At 35.2% G+C, this 19,854-nt stretch overlaps 1 protein-coding gene and 1 pseudogene across 3 annotated transcripts in view; one reads left to right on the top strand and one right to left on the bottom strand.

Moving 5' to 3' along the window:
• The window catches only part of BRINP3 (BMP/retinoic acid inducible neural specific 3), a 400,507-nt gene that overhangs the window by 256,694 nt on the left and 123,959 nt on the right, over positions 1-19,854 (top strand). For all 3 annotated transcript variants that reach the window (XM_027613990.2, XM_027613991.2, XM_027613989.2), the window contains exons 5-6: positions 5,191-5,296; positions 11,065-11,301. In XM_027613990.2, the coding sequence (XP_027469791.1) occupies positions 5,191-5,296; positions 11,065-11,301 (343 nt within the window). The remainder of the gene's footprint in view (positions 1-5,190; positions 5,297-11,064; positions 11,302-19,854) is intronic.
• On the bottom strand, positions 7,948-8,808 carry LOC113932011 (annotated as a pseudogene).

Below are 19,854 nucleotides of genomic sequence, written 5' to 3'. Positions count from 1 at the left end.
AGGATGGCTTAAAATGCAGGCCCCTTTTCTCTATCTACAAAGAAAAGTGTTAACATTCAGCACTGATAACAGAAGAAGTATTATGATCTTGTAACCTTGATTGAGAGGTGGGATATGGGTAATTCCAGTAAGTTTCCAAGAGCTGAGATATTATTGTACCTTTGCTTTTAATAGTAAACATTTACACATACCTTACATTTGCCTTGAAATAATTACTGTGGGCCAGGCCTGTGGTAAGCACTTTTCATAGATTATCTCATTTTTGTTTCCCAACCACACTAGGCTGTAAGAAAATTTTAGCCATTCCACCCAATAGAACCTTGAAGTTTAAATATGTTCCCCTATAGTAAGCGGTGGAGCTAGGATAGTGACCAGAACACGTTTATTTTAGTCTATTTTCTTCAAATTATGTAACATTACGATGATTTTGACTGCAAATATTTTAAATATATAATGTCTGAGTGTGAAGATGATGGACTCTTTAATAGTACTATTTTCATTTAGAAATGTGTTATGTTTTTCTGTTTGTTGGCTCTTCTTTTGTCCCACTTGCTTCACTGTTTTAATATTTAAAAAAGTGTTTTTGCTTCAGATAGTTTTTCTTCAACTAGTTCTCGCTGAATTATTTTCATAACTCCAGTGCATTGCTGTGGCATTATATCATCTTTAGAATATGTAAGACTGTAGGGAAATTTGATAGAAAATCATAAAGATTGTTTATTTCCAAGTGAATTATTTGTACCATTTTATTTTCTCTAAGTAAACTTGAACCTATACTATCTGTTAATATAATTACTGCAAGGCATCTCTTTGAATTAGGAAGGCTACGCATTTTTCTTTTACACTGTGTAAAATTTTCCAACTGTGAAAATATTAGGCAATAGTTTAATGAAACAATATAGAAACAATATAGGAAAAGTTGAAAGGATCTTTTATTCTCTCTGATATATATTTTTTAAGATTTTATTTATTTATTTGAGAGAGAGAGACAGAGAGACAGAGAGAGCATGAGCGGGGAAGAGAGGAGAAGCAGGCTCCCCACTGAGCAGGGAGCCGGACTCGGGGCTCAATCCCAGGACCCTGGAATCATGACCTGAGCTGAAGGCAGACACTTAACCGACTGGGCCACCCAAGTGCCCCTCCTCTCTGATAAGTCAGTTATAGAAGGAAAGAACACATCTGTTATATTTTGAAGACAAATTTGTCCTTAATAGATCTTGAAGTTTCGGGGCGCCTGGGTGGCTCAGTCGTTAAGCGTCTGCCTTCGGCTCAGGTCATGATCCCAGGGTCTTGGGATCGAGCCCCACATCGGGCTCCCTGCTCCGCGGGAAGCCTGCTTCGCTTCTCCCTCTCCCACTCCCCCTGCTTGTGTTCCCTCTCTCACTGTGTCTCTCTCTGTCAAATAAATAAATAAAATCTTAAAAAAAAAAAAAATAGATCTTGAAGTTTCGATTTTACTTTCTATAGCTGGTTGGATCCTATCTTCCATGTTTGCGGACTCCACACAGGTCCCTCAGCTTCCCAGGCCCTCAAGCACATGTAATTTTCCTCATGGTGCTCAGACCCAACCATAAACTACAGTAACACCTCAGAAAGGGCATCATTATGGGATCCTAAAGACTACATTCCCTTGCTTTCAACATCCTCCTTCCAATAGATGAATAAAATAAATAAATAACAATTGGTTTCTCATTTGATACATCAATTCCCAAAACACTGAATGCTGTCAGTACTGAATTGTTGTCAGCCTTATTCATTTTTATGTTTATCTATTGAGTCAGTCTTTATTTCTTACATTATATATGAAAACCTCTATGTCAGATGTTCGTCTACCAGCTGATGAACAAAAGTTCAAGCTGTCTGTGGCACAACCACATTTTTGGTAGAGTTAACATGTCTATTGAAATGTTTGTACAATAAATTGGCTTTTATTATTTTCTTTTCATTTTTCATTAGTATCGAAAAAACAAAATAAGTGTGGATGTATTTATTAGTGCTGATGCTAGTAAGATATATAGGGGCCTTAAATATAAAGCAATTGAAAATAAGGGGTTTGCATTATTGACTGTGCTAGAGTTTGTGAATTTTTATATTAAATCAGACAATTATCAGTGAATTCAGTTGCAAATGATAAAGAAAAAATAAAATTATATATAGGACATGATAGATTTTTTTATTGTATATTGTGAAAGGTGCCAGATTAAAGCAATCCGGATAGATAGAGAGATAGAGAGATAGAGAGATAGAGAGATAGAGAGATAGAGAGATAGATTCAAGCCTCTAAATTAATAAGCTCATCATTTAAATTTCCTGCATTGATTCTCAATAACACAGTAACTTAATATAACTGAAGGTCTGTACAGAGATGGACTTACTACTATTTATCCTCTTTCAAAGGTTAGAAGATTGCCTTCCATTTTCCCAGACCTCACATGTCAATAAGTGTGTGCCTGAAGCCAATTTTATTTTAAAATTTCCCTTAAAATTACAAATACTGGAGTTTGTTTATATGATTGTGGTGTGTGTCTGTTTGTGTGTATTAGGGGACAATAGTTAGACTACTTGATAGGACAACATGAAGATTTAAATTACCTTAAACCCTAAGTATTTCCTTTGATGCCTTTAATCCTCTTTTTACACTTTTGTTAATAAGCATTTATATTTAAATATCATTTATACACACACACATACATTTAAGTTATATATATCAACATTAGAAATGATTTCCCCTGAACAAAATAAGGGATGGTCAGTATCACCATGAGAGAACAGTGGTAGGGAGTATACAAAGTTGGTGTAATGTTAGGGGAAAAGTATTGCCTTGCCCATGATAAACTGCATTCTCAACTGTTGCTATGCACCCATAGTCAATATTCATTATTCTAAACAACTTGTTATTTACAAACTACGATAGAGTCGTCATGATACAAATTACACATTCACTCAGTGCATCTCAGCTGACGTATCCATCCTTTTGTCTTTGATTATTACCTATAAGTTTTTGACTCCCACGTTCGCGATCCCATCTTTGACATAAATTCTAAGAAATAGATCGGCAGGGTCACTTGTTCTACTGGATGTTTCCAGTGGAGAATGTTAATTCCTTTAAGAGTCAGAATGCTCAAAGCCAAGCTCTCTTACATGTTCTCCACAGTGGAGCTTAGTTGCAACATATCTTATTGTTATCACTTATGCTAGAAACCTCAGTTGCTTTCCCTCTCTCCATTGTGTATGTTTTCAGTGTTTCATAATCTTACCAGATCTGTTTTTCATAGTCCATCTTCTTCAGATAAATCTTATTGCCACTGCTTCCTTCAGGCCCTTATCATCTAGATAATGGCCTCAATGTCTTCTTTGTTATGATTTCCCTTTAAACTGTTTCCTTCTTGGGTGCCTGGGTGACTCAGTTGGTTAAGCGACAGCCTTCGGCTCAGGTCATGATCCCGGAATCCCGGGATCAAGTCCCGCATCTGGCTCCCTGCTCGGCAGGGAGTCTGCTTCTCCCTCTGACCCTACTCCCTCTTGGGCTCTCTCTCTCACTCTCTCTCTTTCTCAAATAAATAAATAAAATCTTTAAAAAAATAAAAAAATAAACTGTCTCCTTCTCTTTCTCCTAGTTAATGCCCATGGGCTTATACAAGAACCTAATATGTGATGTGGATACTATAGTGAACAAAATAGGCAGTATTTCCTGCACTTTGTGGAGCTTGCATTCCAATGAGAAGTGTCAGCAGTAATCATGATAAATGAGTAAATTATACAACATGTTAGAAGCTGATAACTACTGTGGAAAAAGTAGAACAAAGTAAGGAGGAAAAGAAATAATGGTTGAAGGAGGGAAGTATGGGGAGGTATATTCATTTAAAATAGGTTAGTCCAAAGAGTCCTAAGAGAATGACATTTGAACAAAAACCTGGAAGAAGTGAAAAAGTGAGCTTAAAAATATTTTGAGGAAGAGCATTCCAGACACAGGAACAACACGTCAGAAATCCTGAGGCAGGAAGATAACTAATATGGTCAAGGAACAGCAAAGAACTAGTGTGCTTGGGGCAGAGTAAACTAGGAGAAGAGGAGAGGGAATGAGTTCAGAGAAGTAACAGGGATAATTGGATAATGTGACTTTTTTTAGTTCTAGGGAGGGCTCTGGCTTTTACCCTCAGTAAGATGGAAGACCACTGTGGAGTTGTGAATGGTGAAATGAAATTATCTGAATTATTTTTTGCAAAACATTCTAGTTGTTGAGTGGAGAGTATCTTTTTAAAATACAAAGATCACTACAATATTCCCCTGCTTTAAAATATGTTTTTTTTAAGTCATACTGAGGATAAACTTCCAGTCTCCCATAATTGACTAAACTCCTCATCTTCTCATATTATACTCCCCAAGACACCCATTGGAAATATCAGTCCTCAATATGTGACTCCATACTTAAGTGCTAAAACTGAGCACTACAAACTACTTTATAAAAATGGAGAAAAATACAAGTGAAAGTCATTAAGGAATACTTTGTGTGGATGTTTGAAAATGTGCTTCATCTTGAGGATAGATAAAATCAATTAGTCAAATAGGAGAAAAGAGGGATAAAGATGGAGGATGTTGTAAGGAAGATGTTGTATAAGCAAAGGCATAGGATTAAGAATGTCCAGCTGGACAGGAATTTATGCCCGTTGGGGAGAAATGGAACAGATGGAAGCCAAGCAGAAGAGTTTGGACTTTGATGGCACCATGTAAGACAGGAAAACTATAGATTTTTAAGGAGAATAAAATAATAAAATCCATTTTTAGACAGAAGCCTGACAGATAGGTCTGATTTATTGAGGAAAAATGAACAAACAAAAAACAATTGTCATATGAGTCAAAACTTGCTCTCTATCTAAAGGAGCATGGCCTTGTCATATTTTGGGTAAAATCAATGACCTTAGGTGAGTGATGCTTTTGACCAAAGAGGGCTTCTGTTATTTTCTGAAAAGATTTATGCCTGGCCAAAGGGAAGAAAATGGAATTGAAGAAAAAGGGAGTTATTTGTCTTCTCTGTGCTTAGGGGTGTGTACTGTTGGTATGTATCAGATCCTAGGCCTTTCAGTGATGTTTACCATCAGACATATAATATCAGTGTGTGACAACTACATTGAGCCAAAAGAACATGGTAAACTCTGATTTATATAATAAAGTTGATGTTTTGTTTGTCAGGTAACAGAAACACGGACTGGTCCTCTTGGCTGCAGTAACTATGACAACCTAGATTCTGTCAGTTCTGTTCTGGTTCAGAGTCCTGAGAATAAGATTCAGTTGCAAGGTATGTGGCTAAAATTTCATTAATTCTCTATCAGTCTGGATAACAATTATCCAGTTGTGATTTCTTTTTTCTTCTTCTTCATCTTGTTGATTTTGTTGTTGTAAACAAGCTGTATATGCAGTACTAGGCTATTAAAATTCTCATAAAAGACTGACTTCCTAATTTTTAACTGATACTAACATTCTAGACCATATAAAGGAAATGTCAAAATTCACTTTACTTCTTAAAATCAGTAATCTATAGTAATTGAAAATGTATCGTGATAATATTTTTACTTCCGTAGAGTAATCATTTTCTCAATATGTAGCAGTTTTTTCATTGGTCTGTCTGGGTTTTGACGTTTTCCTGAGATTCTAGTAAAAGTTGTAACCATACTTTTGTACACAGTAGCATGAACTGCTGACATTTTAAATATAACCTAATATGATAGCTAGAACTGCGTTTATCCTCTGATAGAAACATATTTGAGAATATATTAACAAAATATTTATATTCCCATTATAAAGACGGATTATGTGATAATGGCAATAATTTATCTTTTTTTCTATTCCTATATTTTGTTAGATAGTTCAATAGAGGATTTTTAAATAACTTGCAACAGATATATACTGCCCCCAAATAGGTTATTGGTGTGTGTACTTACTTATTCATATAGGTACGAAAGGTTATGAATACACGTTTAAACATGTACTAGTTGAAGGAGTTCAGAAAAATCTTTGAGGACACATTGTCTAAGCTAAGGTGACTGATCAAAGGGATAATTTTGTTATTCTTTTCTAGTCTACCGTTTCTCTTGTCTACCTTTTTTAATTGTGTAAGTTAGAGCTGCATTTACATTATTCGGTTTTACATAAGAATGTTTAAAAGTTCCAGAAATTCTGACATTTTACCTCAACTTTTCGATTTTGAAAAATGTAAAAGCTCTGGGTTATTTAAATTTATGATAAATAATAAATCTCATCTATTTTGAATTGTATACAAATCACAAAGGAAGTACTTAAAAATTTAAAGTTTAAATGCCATCTAATTTCTCATTATCAATCTTAGATTTAAAGTTATTGAAATATTGTTTCTAATTTAAACAAATGCATTCTACCAATATTACTTGTAATTCTCTATTACTTACTCCTTTTTAAATGTATGGATCAACTTGCCCTCAGAATATTAAGATTCATCAAAAAGGATAAATAATCTTTATATCAAAAAGATGTTTATTTAATTGATTTATTAAAATTTTTAGCATGATTTTTTAATTTTTACTGTTTGTGAAGCACTGTGCTTAGTTTTCAGAATATTATATTATAAAAACAAAGCTCAATCTCCTATATATCTTGAAAAAAACTAACATAGGAATAAGTGAAGCAACACTTTTCTTTTGAATAATTATTGTGTCTATTTTTTTCAATTTATGTAAGTAACGCAGATATCTGCACGTCTATTTTTTTCTCTTTTTCTATTTTCTAGGCTTATATTTTCAATTGTCTATTACAATTTTATTTATATACCTGTTGTACAAAGACCTTTCCAAAGATAATCTCAGGAAATCAATATCAGACTCCTCAACTTCCCATGTGTTCTTTCTTAAACTTCATCTATATATATAATAGTCTAAGTATTTATGTTGAGTCACGTTTTCAACCCCACCTTTAATAGCAGCCCTTCTCCACTTAAAAAGAAAAATGCAAAGCATTAGATTCTGGATCAATGTTACCATGATACATGAAGGGTATAAAAGATTTTAGGTCACTGTATGTGGCAATTGGAAACATTGGTGTCTCAAAGTAGAATTTCATCAGAGCAAAGAAAGCATCAATAAGAATTATTAAAAGTAAAAACATTAAGCAAGAAATTCAGAACAAAACTCCTTGATTTAACTATATTAGAATTAACATTCAGAAATGAGATGTCAAAGAGATGCACATAGTATGTTCATTCTGACTTAAAAAAATGAAATCAAATGCATTCTGGCAGTGAGTAAGCTAGAGTCGCCTGTTTCTTTGACCTTGAGATCTGTTTTGCCAACCAGATTACAAATAAACAGTTCAAAAATTGAAAAAGGTGTATCTACAACTCCAAATTATTGATGACATATGTAATATATATGAAAAAAGTAACTTTTAAGGAAGTATTAGAAAATATGTTTTGAGATTAATAATATTCCAATGTTTTCAACCCTTTATGAATTTAACATATCAAACAAGGTACTTCTGAGTGAAAAGGTAAAGGAGTAATGAAAAGTCATTTATTGAGTCTTGGTAATAACTTTTTGGTAAAATTTCCAGAAACTGAGATGTGAATGATTCATATGATTAAGGAACAAATACTTTCCCAAATCCAGTTCGTTCCTAATGTTTTATTTCAAAAAAATTGACAAACGACTGGTTTATTATCAAATAGATTTAACGTAATTGTTAATGATAGGTCACTATGTATTTTTGCTTATAATAAAAACAATGATATTGCTTCATAAAACTCTTTTGTTTCCTATTTTGTTTCTCTATTGATGTATTGGAACAAATTTTCTTTTCTTTTCCTTTTTTGATATTCTTAATAGTTTATTATAAACTAGTTTCACAGGCCACAAGGAAGGAAAGGGACTATGTACAGCCTTACGGGATACAGGCAAGGAGCTGAGGAGGGCCAAGATGAGTCTAGGGCCTTGGTGGGTGCATTCCTGGGGGAGGGGACCCTGAAGGGGAAACCAGACAATCCCGTGAGAAACCAAGAACAAGGGCATAACAAACAAACAGGTCTGTGGTAACATGACCCTGGGGAATCAGGCCCTCGCTTTTGTGGAGCTGCTTTCATAACTCTGTGGCCAAGGGTCAAAGAAGGCTAACATCCCCCAGGGAGGGAGCCGCATCCTGAAGGGGGCATGTGCATTGGAGTTCCTCATCCAGTGGTGATTCCCAATGGGGAATCAAGCCTCCCAAGCATGGGAGGCTTCCTGCCAGGTGCTGGGCCCATCATGCCTGGAATGGGTGAGCCTTGGCCCATAGATGGCAGAGGATCCCCACAGCCAGTTGTATATTGGGTTGGGGTCCCTGAAATCCTAGCTATGGAAGTATTTGCAGTGACTGCAACAGTGCCTCTTCCTTGCGGGGTTATCACCTGTTGCAATAGCCCAACCCCCCCCCCCCCGGGGGGACTGGCCCAGAGAGTCCTACAGGAGCCTGGGGCATTGGAACACCAGCTGGGAATCCTCAGCCAGCAGTTCTGCCGATCCCTGGGCCCCTGGCAGCTAGCAAGTGACACTGGGGCAATGTCATTATCTTTGGGAGGAGGTTTCTCTACTGTCATTGAGACCAGGTCCTACCCCCGAAGTAGCCCCAGACCCCTGCCTCGGTTCTCTTCTCTTTCTGCTTATTTTGAGTTCTTTGGCTTGAACTCATTACAGTCCCAGAGTTTCAAATTCATATGCTTGTGAAAGACTTGAAGTTGCCAGGGAAGATAGGGCTGTGCTGCAGGATGCCCCTCATCCTGTAATCCAGGTGCTGCAGCATCTTGCTGCTCTGGCCAGGATTAGACTTTGTTGGTAAATAAAGAAATATAATATTTTTAGTTTAAAATAGAAATATTTTTAATGCAGCAGATCACATACTCTTGGTCTATTTAGTAGATGATGAACATTTTCGGTGGCCACTTTATCATGTCCAAGGGAGTCCTTAGATTCTCACACTATTTTAGGTAGTACAAGAGCAAAGCAGCATTGAAGAGCACAGGTCAGCTGGCCATTTTCACTTTGTTGTTTGTCTTGCTAGAACATAAATTTCTGTGATGCAAATTACAATTTTCTTGATATCTCATCAATTTTATAAATTTCTTATGCATTTATTCCCCAAATATTGCTTTTTTCCTTCTTACCTCTTATTCTGAGGTTCCATTAAATATATTTTTAGACCTTTCAGTCATGACCTGTATATATTTTATACTGTCTTCTGTATTTTATATTCTTTTGCTATCTTTTACTATTCTGTGTTCAATATTTTTTCTGGCATATTCCAGTTTGCTTATTATCTCTTCAGCTTTTTCTAACCTGCTATTAAATCCATCGATTATTTCTTAACTCCAATTTGTATATTTTTATTTGTGCAATTTCCATTAGATTATCATTTATGATTTACTGTGCCCTTCATCAAATGCTTCCTTTCATTGCACATCCTAGGCTCAGAACTCAGCTTCCCTAAGCATTGTCTCAGCACCAAGCAGACCTTCTGTAATTACATTCCTATTGGTATTTTTACTCTGTTGTTCTTGTACATTAAAAAAAAAAATCCCTAAGAGAGCTTCCAGTTACTCTGACTTATCTACCAAGGCAATGGATGTTATCTCTCTAAGTATCAATATTGTTCATGTTACTGGTCTGGTTAAAAAATTACAAGGTTTTGAGTGGTCTGTCTCCAGACAAAAAGAAACCTTGTTATTTTTAGTGTGATTTTACGGAATGCTAGTTTTCTTTTTTTAGGGATCGGTAGTTATATAGATAGATATAGAGATAAACATAATTGTAAATATTAAGTTTTGTAATAAATAGCAATTAGGTATTCGCCAAATTTTTCCTTCTATGCTTTTTTTTTTACTGATCACTTTGAACATTTAAGCTATTTTATTAAATTTTCCTATGTAAAAAGAAATGCTGAAATTGGAATTATATTTTCTTGAAATATCATAATATATGTGAAACCAGTAGAGAAAACTAAATATTAATCATATAGCCCTATCTTCATTTTTTAATTTTTTCTTAAGAGACATCAACATTACTAAATTTGCATATAAAGTGATGAATCCTATCTCTAGGGCTGTCTTAAAACATGGCCAAGACATGACCTGTGAAACAACTGAAATCAATCCATCTGCTTCATTGTAGTCAGTCTTAGTGATCACTCCTGAACAAGAGAGTCATAAAAGTTATGTATTGTTAATGACATGAGGTAAGCATTACCATCAGCATCTGTAACACTCTTACCAACGCCACAACATATTGTATTATGATATCTATGTAAATGTGGGCTGACAGTTTGAAAGTAAAATGAAAATATTGAAAACTATTTGAAATCAAGTGGTGGGAAATAAATGCATGTCTCTTTTTAAAAGTTTAGGAAGGTAGGCTCAGTCTACATTATGTAAAAATAACCAAATATTCTAAACAAGGGAAACAGCCAAAGAGAAAGACAAATACCATATGATTTCACTCATATGTGGAATTTATAAAACAAAACAAATGAACAAAGGGGAAAAAAAAGAGAGAGACAAACCAAGAAACAGACACTTAATTATAGAGGACAAACTGATGGTTACAAGAGGGGTTGTGGGTGAAACAGGTGATGGGGATTAAAAAGTGCACTTGTCCTGATGTGTCCTGGGTGGTGTATGGAATTGTTGACTCAATATATTGCACACCTGAAACTTATATAACACTGTACGCTAACTGGAAAACTTAAAATAAATAAATAAATAAATAAATAAATAAATAAATAATAGTGAGCAATTAAGTAAATTTTTTAAAAATCAGTTAATCTGAGGGTTTAAACAGCTCTATAAATTCTGGGATTGAACAGTGCATAGAGTCATCATATGTTGAAAAGAATTACAAATGTTTGCAATTTTGTAGGCTTACATAATTTTATTTTGGCTTAGATAATTTTCTATTGATAGTTTTCAATCCATAACTTATATATTAAATTATTAGCCCTTATTGAATATTTTAAATGTGTTATGCTTTTTTTTTTTAAGTATGTGCTTTTTTGTTTGTTTGTTTGTTCTTTAAGGGCTACAAGTCCTCCTTCCAGACTATCTTCAGGAACGTTTTGTACAAGCAGCATTGAGCTACATTGCTTGCAATTCCGAGGGAGAGTTTATCTGCAAGGACAATGATTGCTGGTGTCAGTGTGGTCCCAAATTTCCAGAATGCAACTGCCCCTCCATGGACATTCAAGCCATGGAAGAGAATCTTCTTCGAATAACTGAAACCTGGAAAGCCTACAACATTGAGTTTGAGGAATCAGGTAAGACAACTTTTAATGTAACATTTAAACTTTGCCAAAATAAATACTATATTGAAATGACTACTTTATCCTTTTGGAAGAGAACATGATTACATAATTGGAAAGCCTTTTATTTAATTTATTATTTTATTCTTTCAAATAGACATCCATATCACTTCTATTACCACTGATTCAGTATTTTTACTGAAAGCACATATGGTGATTTTTGTATTACTATGCATTATCGTCACTAGAACCTCACCTGCTCTTGAGCTGATGTATTAGTCATTTAAGAAAGAAAGCCTTTGCCTTTCTCAATATAAGAACTTATCATCTGATTTCTCTGATATCTCTCTAGACTTTTCTAGTGGTCCCTGAGTTTCATTTGTGAGGAAAAATGCAGAGAGCATTTGTTCTATACCATGAATCTCATGAATGTGCAACTTCACTTAACTACTGATTTTTTTAATCAAATTTAGATCAATTTTGATTTATGTTTGTGGGTTTTGGTTTTTGTTATTTCTGAATTTTTATGAGTACCTATACACATTTTCAATATTGTTTCTTACTGATTGCATAACCTATAATAGCTTTCATTTTATAAAACATTGAATTTTAATAAAAGATTAAGGATATCTCAACATAAAATTAAAAATACTGATAAAAATACATATAATAATACATGAGTAAAAATAATTAAAATCCTTAGAGTGTGGTGAGTATAATTATGTAGTATTTAGTCAAAAGTGTTAGAGTGACTTTCAAGTGGGCAAAAAAGGTTTAACTGCCAAGAAGTCAGACTTATATGCTTGGGTATTATAATTCTTCTGGTGATTAATTTAACCAAACATACTTAAAAAGTAACAACAAAATTCAACCTCCATTCATGATAAAAACCCTTAACAAATTAGACACCGAAGGGACATATCTCAACACAATAAAGACCATATATGACAGTCCGCAGCTAACATCAGATAAGAAACAACACGATTGTTTTAAAACAAAACATCATTGTTTTTCAGAGTAGAACCACCAAATTATAAAATAAAAGGATAGGTAAATAGATATAGGGAAGTTTAATGAATTTATGATTTCTTAACATATATTTTGATCAAAATAGTGCATAATAAATAATGCTTTTCAATTTTAGTGATATTTCTATTTATATAAACAGGAAAAACTAGAATCAAAGATCCTTATCCCCTTGAAATTGTTGGAAAACCTAATGAATTTCTTTTCCTATTATATATATATACATATATATATATATTTTAAGTTTTTATTGAAATTCCACTTAGTTAACATACAGTGTAATATTAGTTTCAGGTATACAATATAGTCATTCAGCACTTCCATAAAACACCTGGTATATATACCACATCTTTATCCATTCATGAGTTGATGGACACTTGGGCTGTTTCATTGTCTTGACTATTGTGGATAATGCTGCTATAAACATTGGTGTGCATGCATCCCTTTGAATTAGTATTTTTGTATTCTTTGGATAAATAGCTAGTAGTGCAATTGCTGGGTCATAGGGTAGTTCTATTTTTAACTTTTTGAGGAAACTCCATACTGTTTTTCAGAGTGGTTGCACCAGTTTTCATTCCCATCAACAGTGCAAAAGGCATCCAAATCAGCAAAGGAGAAGTAAAACTTTCACTATTTGCAGATGATATGATACTCTTTTTAGCAAAACTAAAAGACTCCACCAAAAAACTGCTAGAACTGTTAAACAAATTCAGTAAAGTCACAGGATACAAAATCAATCTACAGAAATCGGTCTCATTTCTATACACCAATAATGAAGCAGCAGAAAGAGAAATTAAGGAATAAATCCCATTTACCAATTACACAAAAAACAATAATATATCTAGGAATAAACCAAATGAATTTCTAATCTCAAATTTATCTTTCTAGTTTTCCCAATAGAATACTCAGATCATGTGTGAGACATCTATCTTGTTCTATTCATGTAAACCATCTGATGTTTAAAAATAAGTATGAAATACAGCACTTTTAGATAAATTATAATATATAGTAGTTTTCCCAGGGTTAAATTTAAAAAAAAAAAAACAAACTGGAGCACCTGGGTGGCTAGGCAGTTAAGCATCCAACTCTTGATTTCGGCTCAGGACTTGATCTCAGATTCATGAGATAGAGCCCTGCGCTGGCTCCACACTTACTGGGAAGTTTGCTTGAAGGTTATCTTCCTCTGCCCCTCCCCCCCAAATAAATAAATAAATCTTTTTTAAAAATAAAAAAAATAAAAATAAAAACCAAACAACTCCTATCTCATAGCACGGTGTAAGATAGGTTAGACCAGGAAATCCTCTGAGTTTCTCTGTATTTGTGGAATTCACACTGGAATGCTACCCTTTTTATTTTTCCTTGAAAAGTGCGTTAAAATAAAAATCATCAAATGAGCATTTGCATTTTGTTTCCAGGTAGAATAGTATATTGAAGTAGGGCAGCACTTCCATTGAGAGTAACTAGAAAACTGAATAATTTTTTAAATTGTATCTTCAAAGACATAACAGATCGCAAAAGCAGCAAAACTAAATTGAAAAAGTTTCCTGGCAGGAGGTATAAGCTGGGGATTCATATTTTTCTTTCCCTCCTTATTTCTTTCTCCCTCTCTTTCTTTCTTTCTTTCTTCCTTCCTTCCTTCCTTCCTTCCTTCCTTCCTTCCTTCCTTCCTTCCTTTCTTTCTTTCTTCCTTTCTTTCTTTCTTCTTTCTTTCTATCTTTCTTTTTCTTTCTTTTCCTTTCTTTCCTTCCTTTCTTCTTTCTTTCTTTCTTTCTTTCTTTCTTTCTTTCTTTCTTTCTTTCTTTCTTTCTTTCTTTCTTTCTTTCTTTCTTTCTTCTTTCCTATTCACTAATGTGCTTAATTCTGTGAACATTTGACAATTCTTGCTTTAGAGTAGAAGCTGAGGACTGTGCATTCACCCACACAAAATGTAGCTGATGGAAGAAAGAAAAACCAACAAAATTTTTAGCGGTTGTGGAGATCAGACTAACAAAATTCTAGATTCAATGGACCTAAAGACATTTAGTTTTAAGACAAAGTTTTTACTGAATTTAGATAGCGCTGGATGCTATGGATTATTAAAAGTTCTCTGAAAGCAGAATGACGTTTATCACAGATTGTCGAGAGCATAAGACAAAAACTCTCTAGAGGGAGGAGTTTGAAAATAAAACTGGCAAGGATGGAAAACCCTACAGAAAATGATGAATTGACACAATTTCTACAACTGTTTTTCCCTGGGGCACATTTATCAGTTCAAGGCAGAGTTAGAAACTGAGAATGTAGGATTAGCTCCTGGAAAACGCTTTTCCAGAACAAAGAAACCAGAAGAAAATTTGGCAGTTACAGTAGGTCAAAGTAAGAATATTGGTGACTGACTTGAAGGCTTTTAAATATAGGGCCAGTCACCTCTTTAAAGACATTTGCCAGGGTGCCTGTGTGGCTCAGTCATTCAGCGTCTGCCTTCAGCTTGGGTCATGATCCCAGGGTCCTGGGTTCAAGCCCTGCATTGGGCTTCCTCTTCTGTGGGAAGCCTGCTTCTCCCCCTCCCACTCCCCTTTCTTGTGTTCCCTCTCTCGCTGTCTCTGTCTCTCTCTGTCAAAAAATAAATAAAAATCTTTTTAAAAAAATAAAGACATGGGGCGCCTGGGTGGCTCAGTTGGTTAAGCGACTGCCTTCGGCTCAGGTCATGATCCCGGAGTCCCGGGATCGAGTCCCGCATCGGGCTCCCCGCTCGGCGGGGAGTCTGCTTCTCCCTCGGACCCTCTTCCCTCTCGTGCTCTCTATCTCTCATTCTCTCTCTCTCAAATAAATAAATAAAGTCTTTAAAAAAAATAAAAAATAAAGACATTTGCCTTATTTTGAACCTACCAGGGACATATGACTAAAGAGATAAACTAAAACCTCTGGGTGATAAAATTGAATCTTTGCAGTGTTATAGACCTGAAGAAGCAAATACTCAAAGGGGGATAATTGAAAGTTTTAAAGGACCACACTTTAACAACAGAGGAGAACCAGAGGTAGATTGAATCTTATACAATTATAACCCAGCACTAATACAGTTTAAATCCTGATCTTAAGGAGTTGATCCTGGAAAGATCAACTCCCCATAGTGTCTGTTAAATATGAAGAGGGTGACCTCTTGAGAATGAAAACATTTTCTAAAATCTCTGCAGTTCTTTTTATATCTGATGGACATGAAACCTTAATTTTCAACATATGTGAGCACACAAGACCATGGAGCTAATGTCAAAGAGAAAAGAAACCAGACAAGTGATGTAAAATGATCCAGATATTGAAATTAGTAGGAAAGATTTTTGGATAATTATTATTAAAATGTTCAGAAACTAAAGGAAAGAAATGATCATGTAGATGAAGATACTGAAAAGTTCATCAGAGATTTGCATCCATAAAAGTAAACTAAAGGACATTCTAAAACATAAAAATACAATATCTGAAATCAATAATTTCAAAGTCTTGTTTTAATAAGAGTTTTGCACAATGGATGATGAAATTAGTGAATATGAAGACAGGTTAATAGAATAGACAAAGATGGAAGCAGTGAGGAAAGCAACAACAAAATATTGGATAAGTACACAAGTGAGGTATTCATAAAAGGTCTAACATATTTTTGAATCTGAGGCACAAGAGGGGTAGATGGGAAAATGGCAAATACAATATACAAAGACATAATGGAAACAATTTTTTCAAAGCTGAAAACCTACACATTCAACCTACAGATTACAAAAAGCACAGCAAACACAAAAATAAAAAAAGATAAATAAAAAGAAAATCACAGACACATCATAGAAAATCTCTTCCAAAAAAAGGCAGAAAATAATTATTCAATATACCTAGAGAAAAAAAATGACATTATTCTCAATGAAATAATAGATCTGACTTATCAAAAAACAAACAAACAGATTTTGACATCGTTAAAAATAAAGAAAATAACTCTTATTTTAGAATTATATACCAGCCCACCATATTTTCAAAAATGAAGGTGAAAGTAAAAATTTGTTCAGACAAGAAATGCTAAGTAAAAACATGGAAATGCAAAAAGGAAGAGGAATACTAGAAATAGCAAATATGTGCAAGTAAATACAAGTGAATATCAACTGCATAAAATAATAATGTGATGTGGAAATTATATATGTATATAGGATTTTAACATATAATAGTGGAAAAATGGGTGATGAATGTAAAGAGTTAATATTCTCAGTATTACTAGGTGTTGCCATTGCTAAGGATGTGTTAAGAGATATAATTGATATTGGAGTGATATAAATCAAGGATATATATTATAATCCCTGGAATAACCCTAAAATAAGGAAAACTAATTGAAATCTAGAAGGAGAAAATCAAATAAAAATTATTTGATTACCCCTCCACCCCAGAAAGACAATAATGTAAAAACAAGAGAAAAAATCATCTGGATCAAATAGATTAATGCAGTGTAAAGGAAAAGGTTTAGAACATCTTTTTAATAAATTGTGTTAGGTCAGATAAAATCTCACTATAACGGTTATTATATTAAATATTCTTTTTTTCTTATTACATTAAGTATTCTAAATAAAAGACCACAGGACTGGTTAAAATAACACAGCAATAATAATAATCGTAGTAATAAAAGATTATTTGTGGGGTGGAGCAAGATGACGGAGAGGGAGGAGACCTGGATTTCATCTGGTCTCAGGAATTCAGCTGGATAAGGATCAAACCATTCTGAACACCTATGAACCCAACAGGAGATTGAAGAAAAGAATAGCAACAACTCCGTGAACAGAAAAACGACCATTTACTGGAAGGTAGGACGTGTGGAGAAGTGAATCTGACGCGATATTCAGGAGGATAGACGACGGGGGAGTGGGCCTCCATCGGCCACTTCTGGCAAGTGACAGAGTCACGGAGCCCAAAATCGGAACTTTTAGAAGTCGGCTCTGCTGAGGGACGTTGCTGCGTGGCTAAGCGGGGGGTGGAATCCTCCCGGGACAGTGTGGTCTCAGGACCCTCGGGGTTACAGAAAGACCAGGGGTGCCTGAGTGCAGCAGAACTCCCAGGGATTGGAGCAGGGAAGCTGGCTGCAGAGACAGAGCCGAGGAGCAGGCTCTCAGCTGGGGGTTGCCATAAACCGTGATCCCCAGCACAGTCAGGCCACTGCTCCTCCAGCAGGGACCCAACAAGCGGCAGATCCGGGGAGACTCCCTTTCCTCCACTGGGAGGAGCGGCTTGGGAGCGCAAGGCAGGGATCTGCTGGATTTGGAGAACCACACCGAGTTGGGTGCCAGAGATAGAAACGCTGGGTCACAGGCAGGGTGAGCGCAAAGTGTGGCCAGAGACCGGGGAGACAGGAGTGATTGACTGCTTTTCTCTAGGGGTGCACTGGGGAGTGGGGCCCTGAGTTCTCAGAGCCTCCAGGGGGGAGATTGGAAGGCCACCATTTTCACTCTTGTCCTCCAAAGCTGTACCGAAAGCTTGCAGGGAACAAAAGCTCCCAAGAGCAAACCCGAGCAGATTGCTTAGCCTGGACCAGGCAAGGGCGGGGCAATTCTGCCTCCAGTAAAGACAATTGGGAACCACAGCAACAGGCCCCTCCCCCAGAAGATCCACAACAGCCAGCCAAGACCAAGTTTACCAATCAATGAGAACAGCAGAACTCCAGCGCTAGGGGAATACTGCACATAGAATTCATGGCTTTTTTACCGTGATTCTTTAGTCTTTCAAAGTTAATTTTTTTAAATTTTTTTTTAATTTTTCTTTTTCCCTTTTCCAACCAACAACTTATCAATCCCTTTTTTAAAAAACATTTTTATTTTTCATTTTTAGAGTCATATTCTATCCCTTCATAGTAGTTACCCTTATTTTTGGCATATATATATAACTTGTTCTCTCTTTAAAATATTGAGCTACAGTTTCTTCTAACAGATCAAAATATACCCTAAATCCCTAGTGTATGGCTTTGTTCTAGTCTCCTGCCTGATCGCATTCTATCCCCTTTTCTTTTTCTTTTCTTTTTTTTTAAATCCTCTTCTTTCTTTTTTCAAACAACTTCTTATCAATTCCTTTATAAAATTTTTTATAATTTTCATCTTTACAGTCATATTCCATCCCTTCAAGGTATCAACCCTTATTTTTGTACATATATAAGTTTTCTTTTCTTTAAAATTTTGGGTGGTACATTCTTCTAACAGACCCAAAGACACCCAAAATCTAGTCTGTAGCACTGATCTATGCATCAGCCTAATCATATTTGATCATATTCTGTTTTTTTGTTTTGTTTTGTTTTTATTTGTTTTTATCTTTTTCTTTCTCTTTTTTCTCTTTCTTTTTTCTTTCTTTCCCTTTCTTTTCCCCTGGTTTCAGGTCTTTTCTGATTTGTTTAGAGTATATTTTCTGGGGCATTGTTACCCTGTTAGCATTTTGTTCTCTCATTCATCTATTCTCCTCTGGACAAAATGACAAAATGGAAAAAATCACCTCAACAGAAAGAACAAGAGGTAGTACCGACTGCCAGGGACCTACTCAATACAGACATTAGTATGATGTTGGACCTAGAGTTCAAAATCATGATTTTAAAGATACTAGCTGGTCTTGAAAAAAGCATGGAAGTTATTAGAGAAACCGTTTCTGGAGAAATAAAAGAACTAAAATCTAATGAAGTTGAAATCAAAAAGGCTATTAATGAGGTGCAATCAAAATGGGGGCACTAACTGCTTGGATAAATGAAGCAGAAGAGATAATAAGCAATATAGAAGACCAAAGGACGGAAAATAAAGAGGCTGAGAAAAAGAGAGATAAACAACTACAGGATCACGAGGGCAGAATTTGAGAGATAAGCAATACCATAAGATGAACCAACATTAGAATAATTGGGATCCCAGAAGAAGAAGAAAGAGAGAGGGGCAGAAGGTATATTGGAGCAAATTATAAGACAGAACTTCCCTAATATGGGGAAGGAAACAGGCATCAAAATCCAAGATGCACAGAGAACACCTCTCAAAATCAATAAAAATAGATCAACACCCCGACATCTCATAGTAAAACTTATGAGTCTCAGAGACAAGGAGACAATCCTGAAAGCAGCTCAGGAGAAGAGATATGTAACCTATAATGGTAGAAACATTAGATTGGCAACAAACCTATCCACAGAGACCTGGCAGGCCAAAAAAGACTGGCGTGATGTATTCAGAGCACTAAACGAGAAAAATATGCAGCCAAGAATACTATATCCAGCTAGGCTCTCATTGAAAATAGAAAGAGAGATAAAAACCTTCCAGGACAAACAAAAACTAAAGGAATTTACAAACACGAAACGAGCCCTATAAGAAATATTGAAAGGGGTCCTCTAAGCAAAGAGAGAGCCTAAAAGCAGCATAGATCAGAAAGGAACACAGACAATATACTGTAACAGTCATCTTACAGGCAATACAATGGCACTAAATTCACATCTTTCAATAGTTACCCTGAATGTAAAAGGGCTAAATGCCCCAATCAAAAGACACAGGCTATCAGATTGGATTAAAAAACAAGACCCATAGATATGCTGTC

The sequence above is a fragment of the Zalophus californianus genome, chromosome 10 (genome assembly GCF_009762305.2).
Source record: "Zalophus californianus isolate mZalCal1 chromosome 10, mZalCal1.pri.v2, whole genome shotgun sequence".
Classification (NCBI taxonomy): Eukaryota; Metazoa; Chordata; class Mammalia; order Carnivora; family Otariidae; genus Zalophus; species Zalophus californianus.
This window is presented reverse-complemented; position numbering and strand designations above follow the sequence as displayed.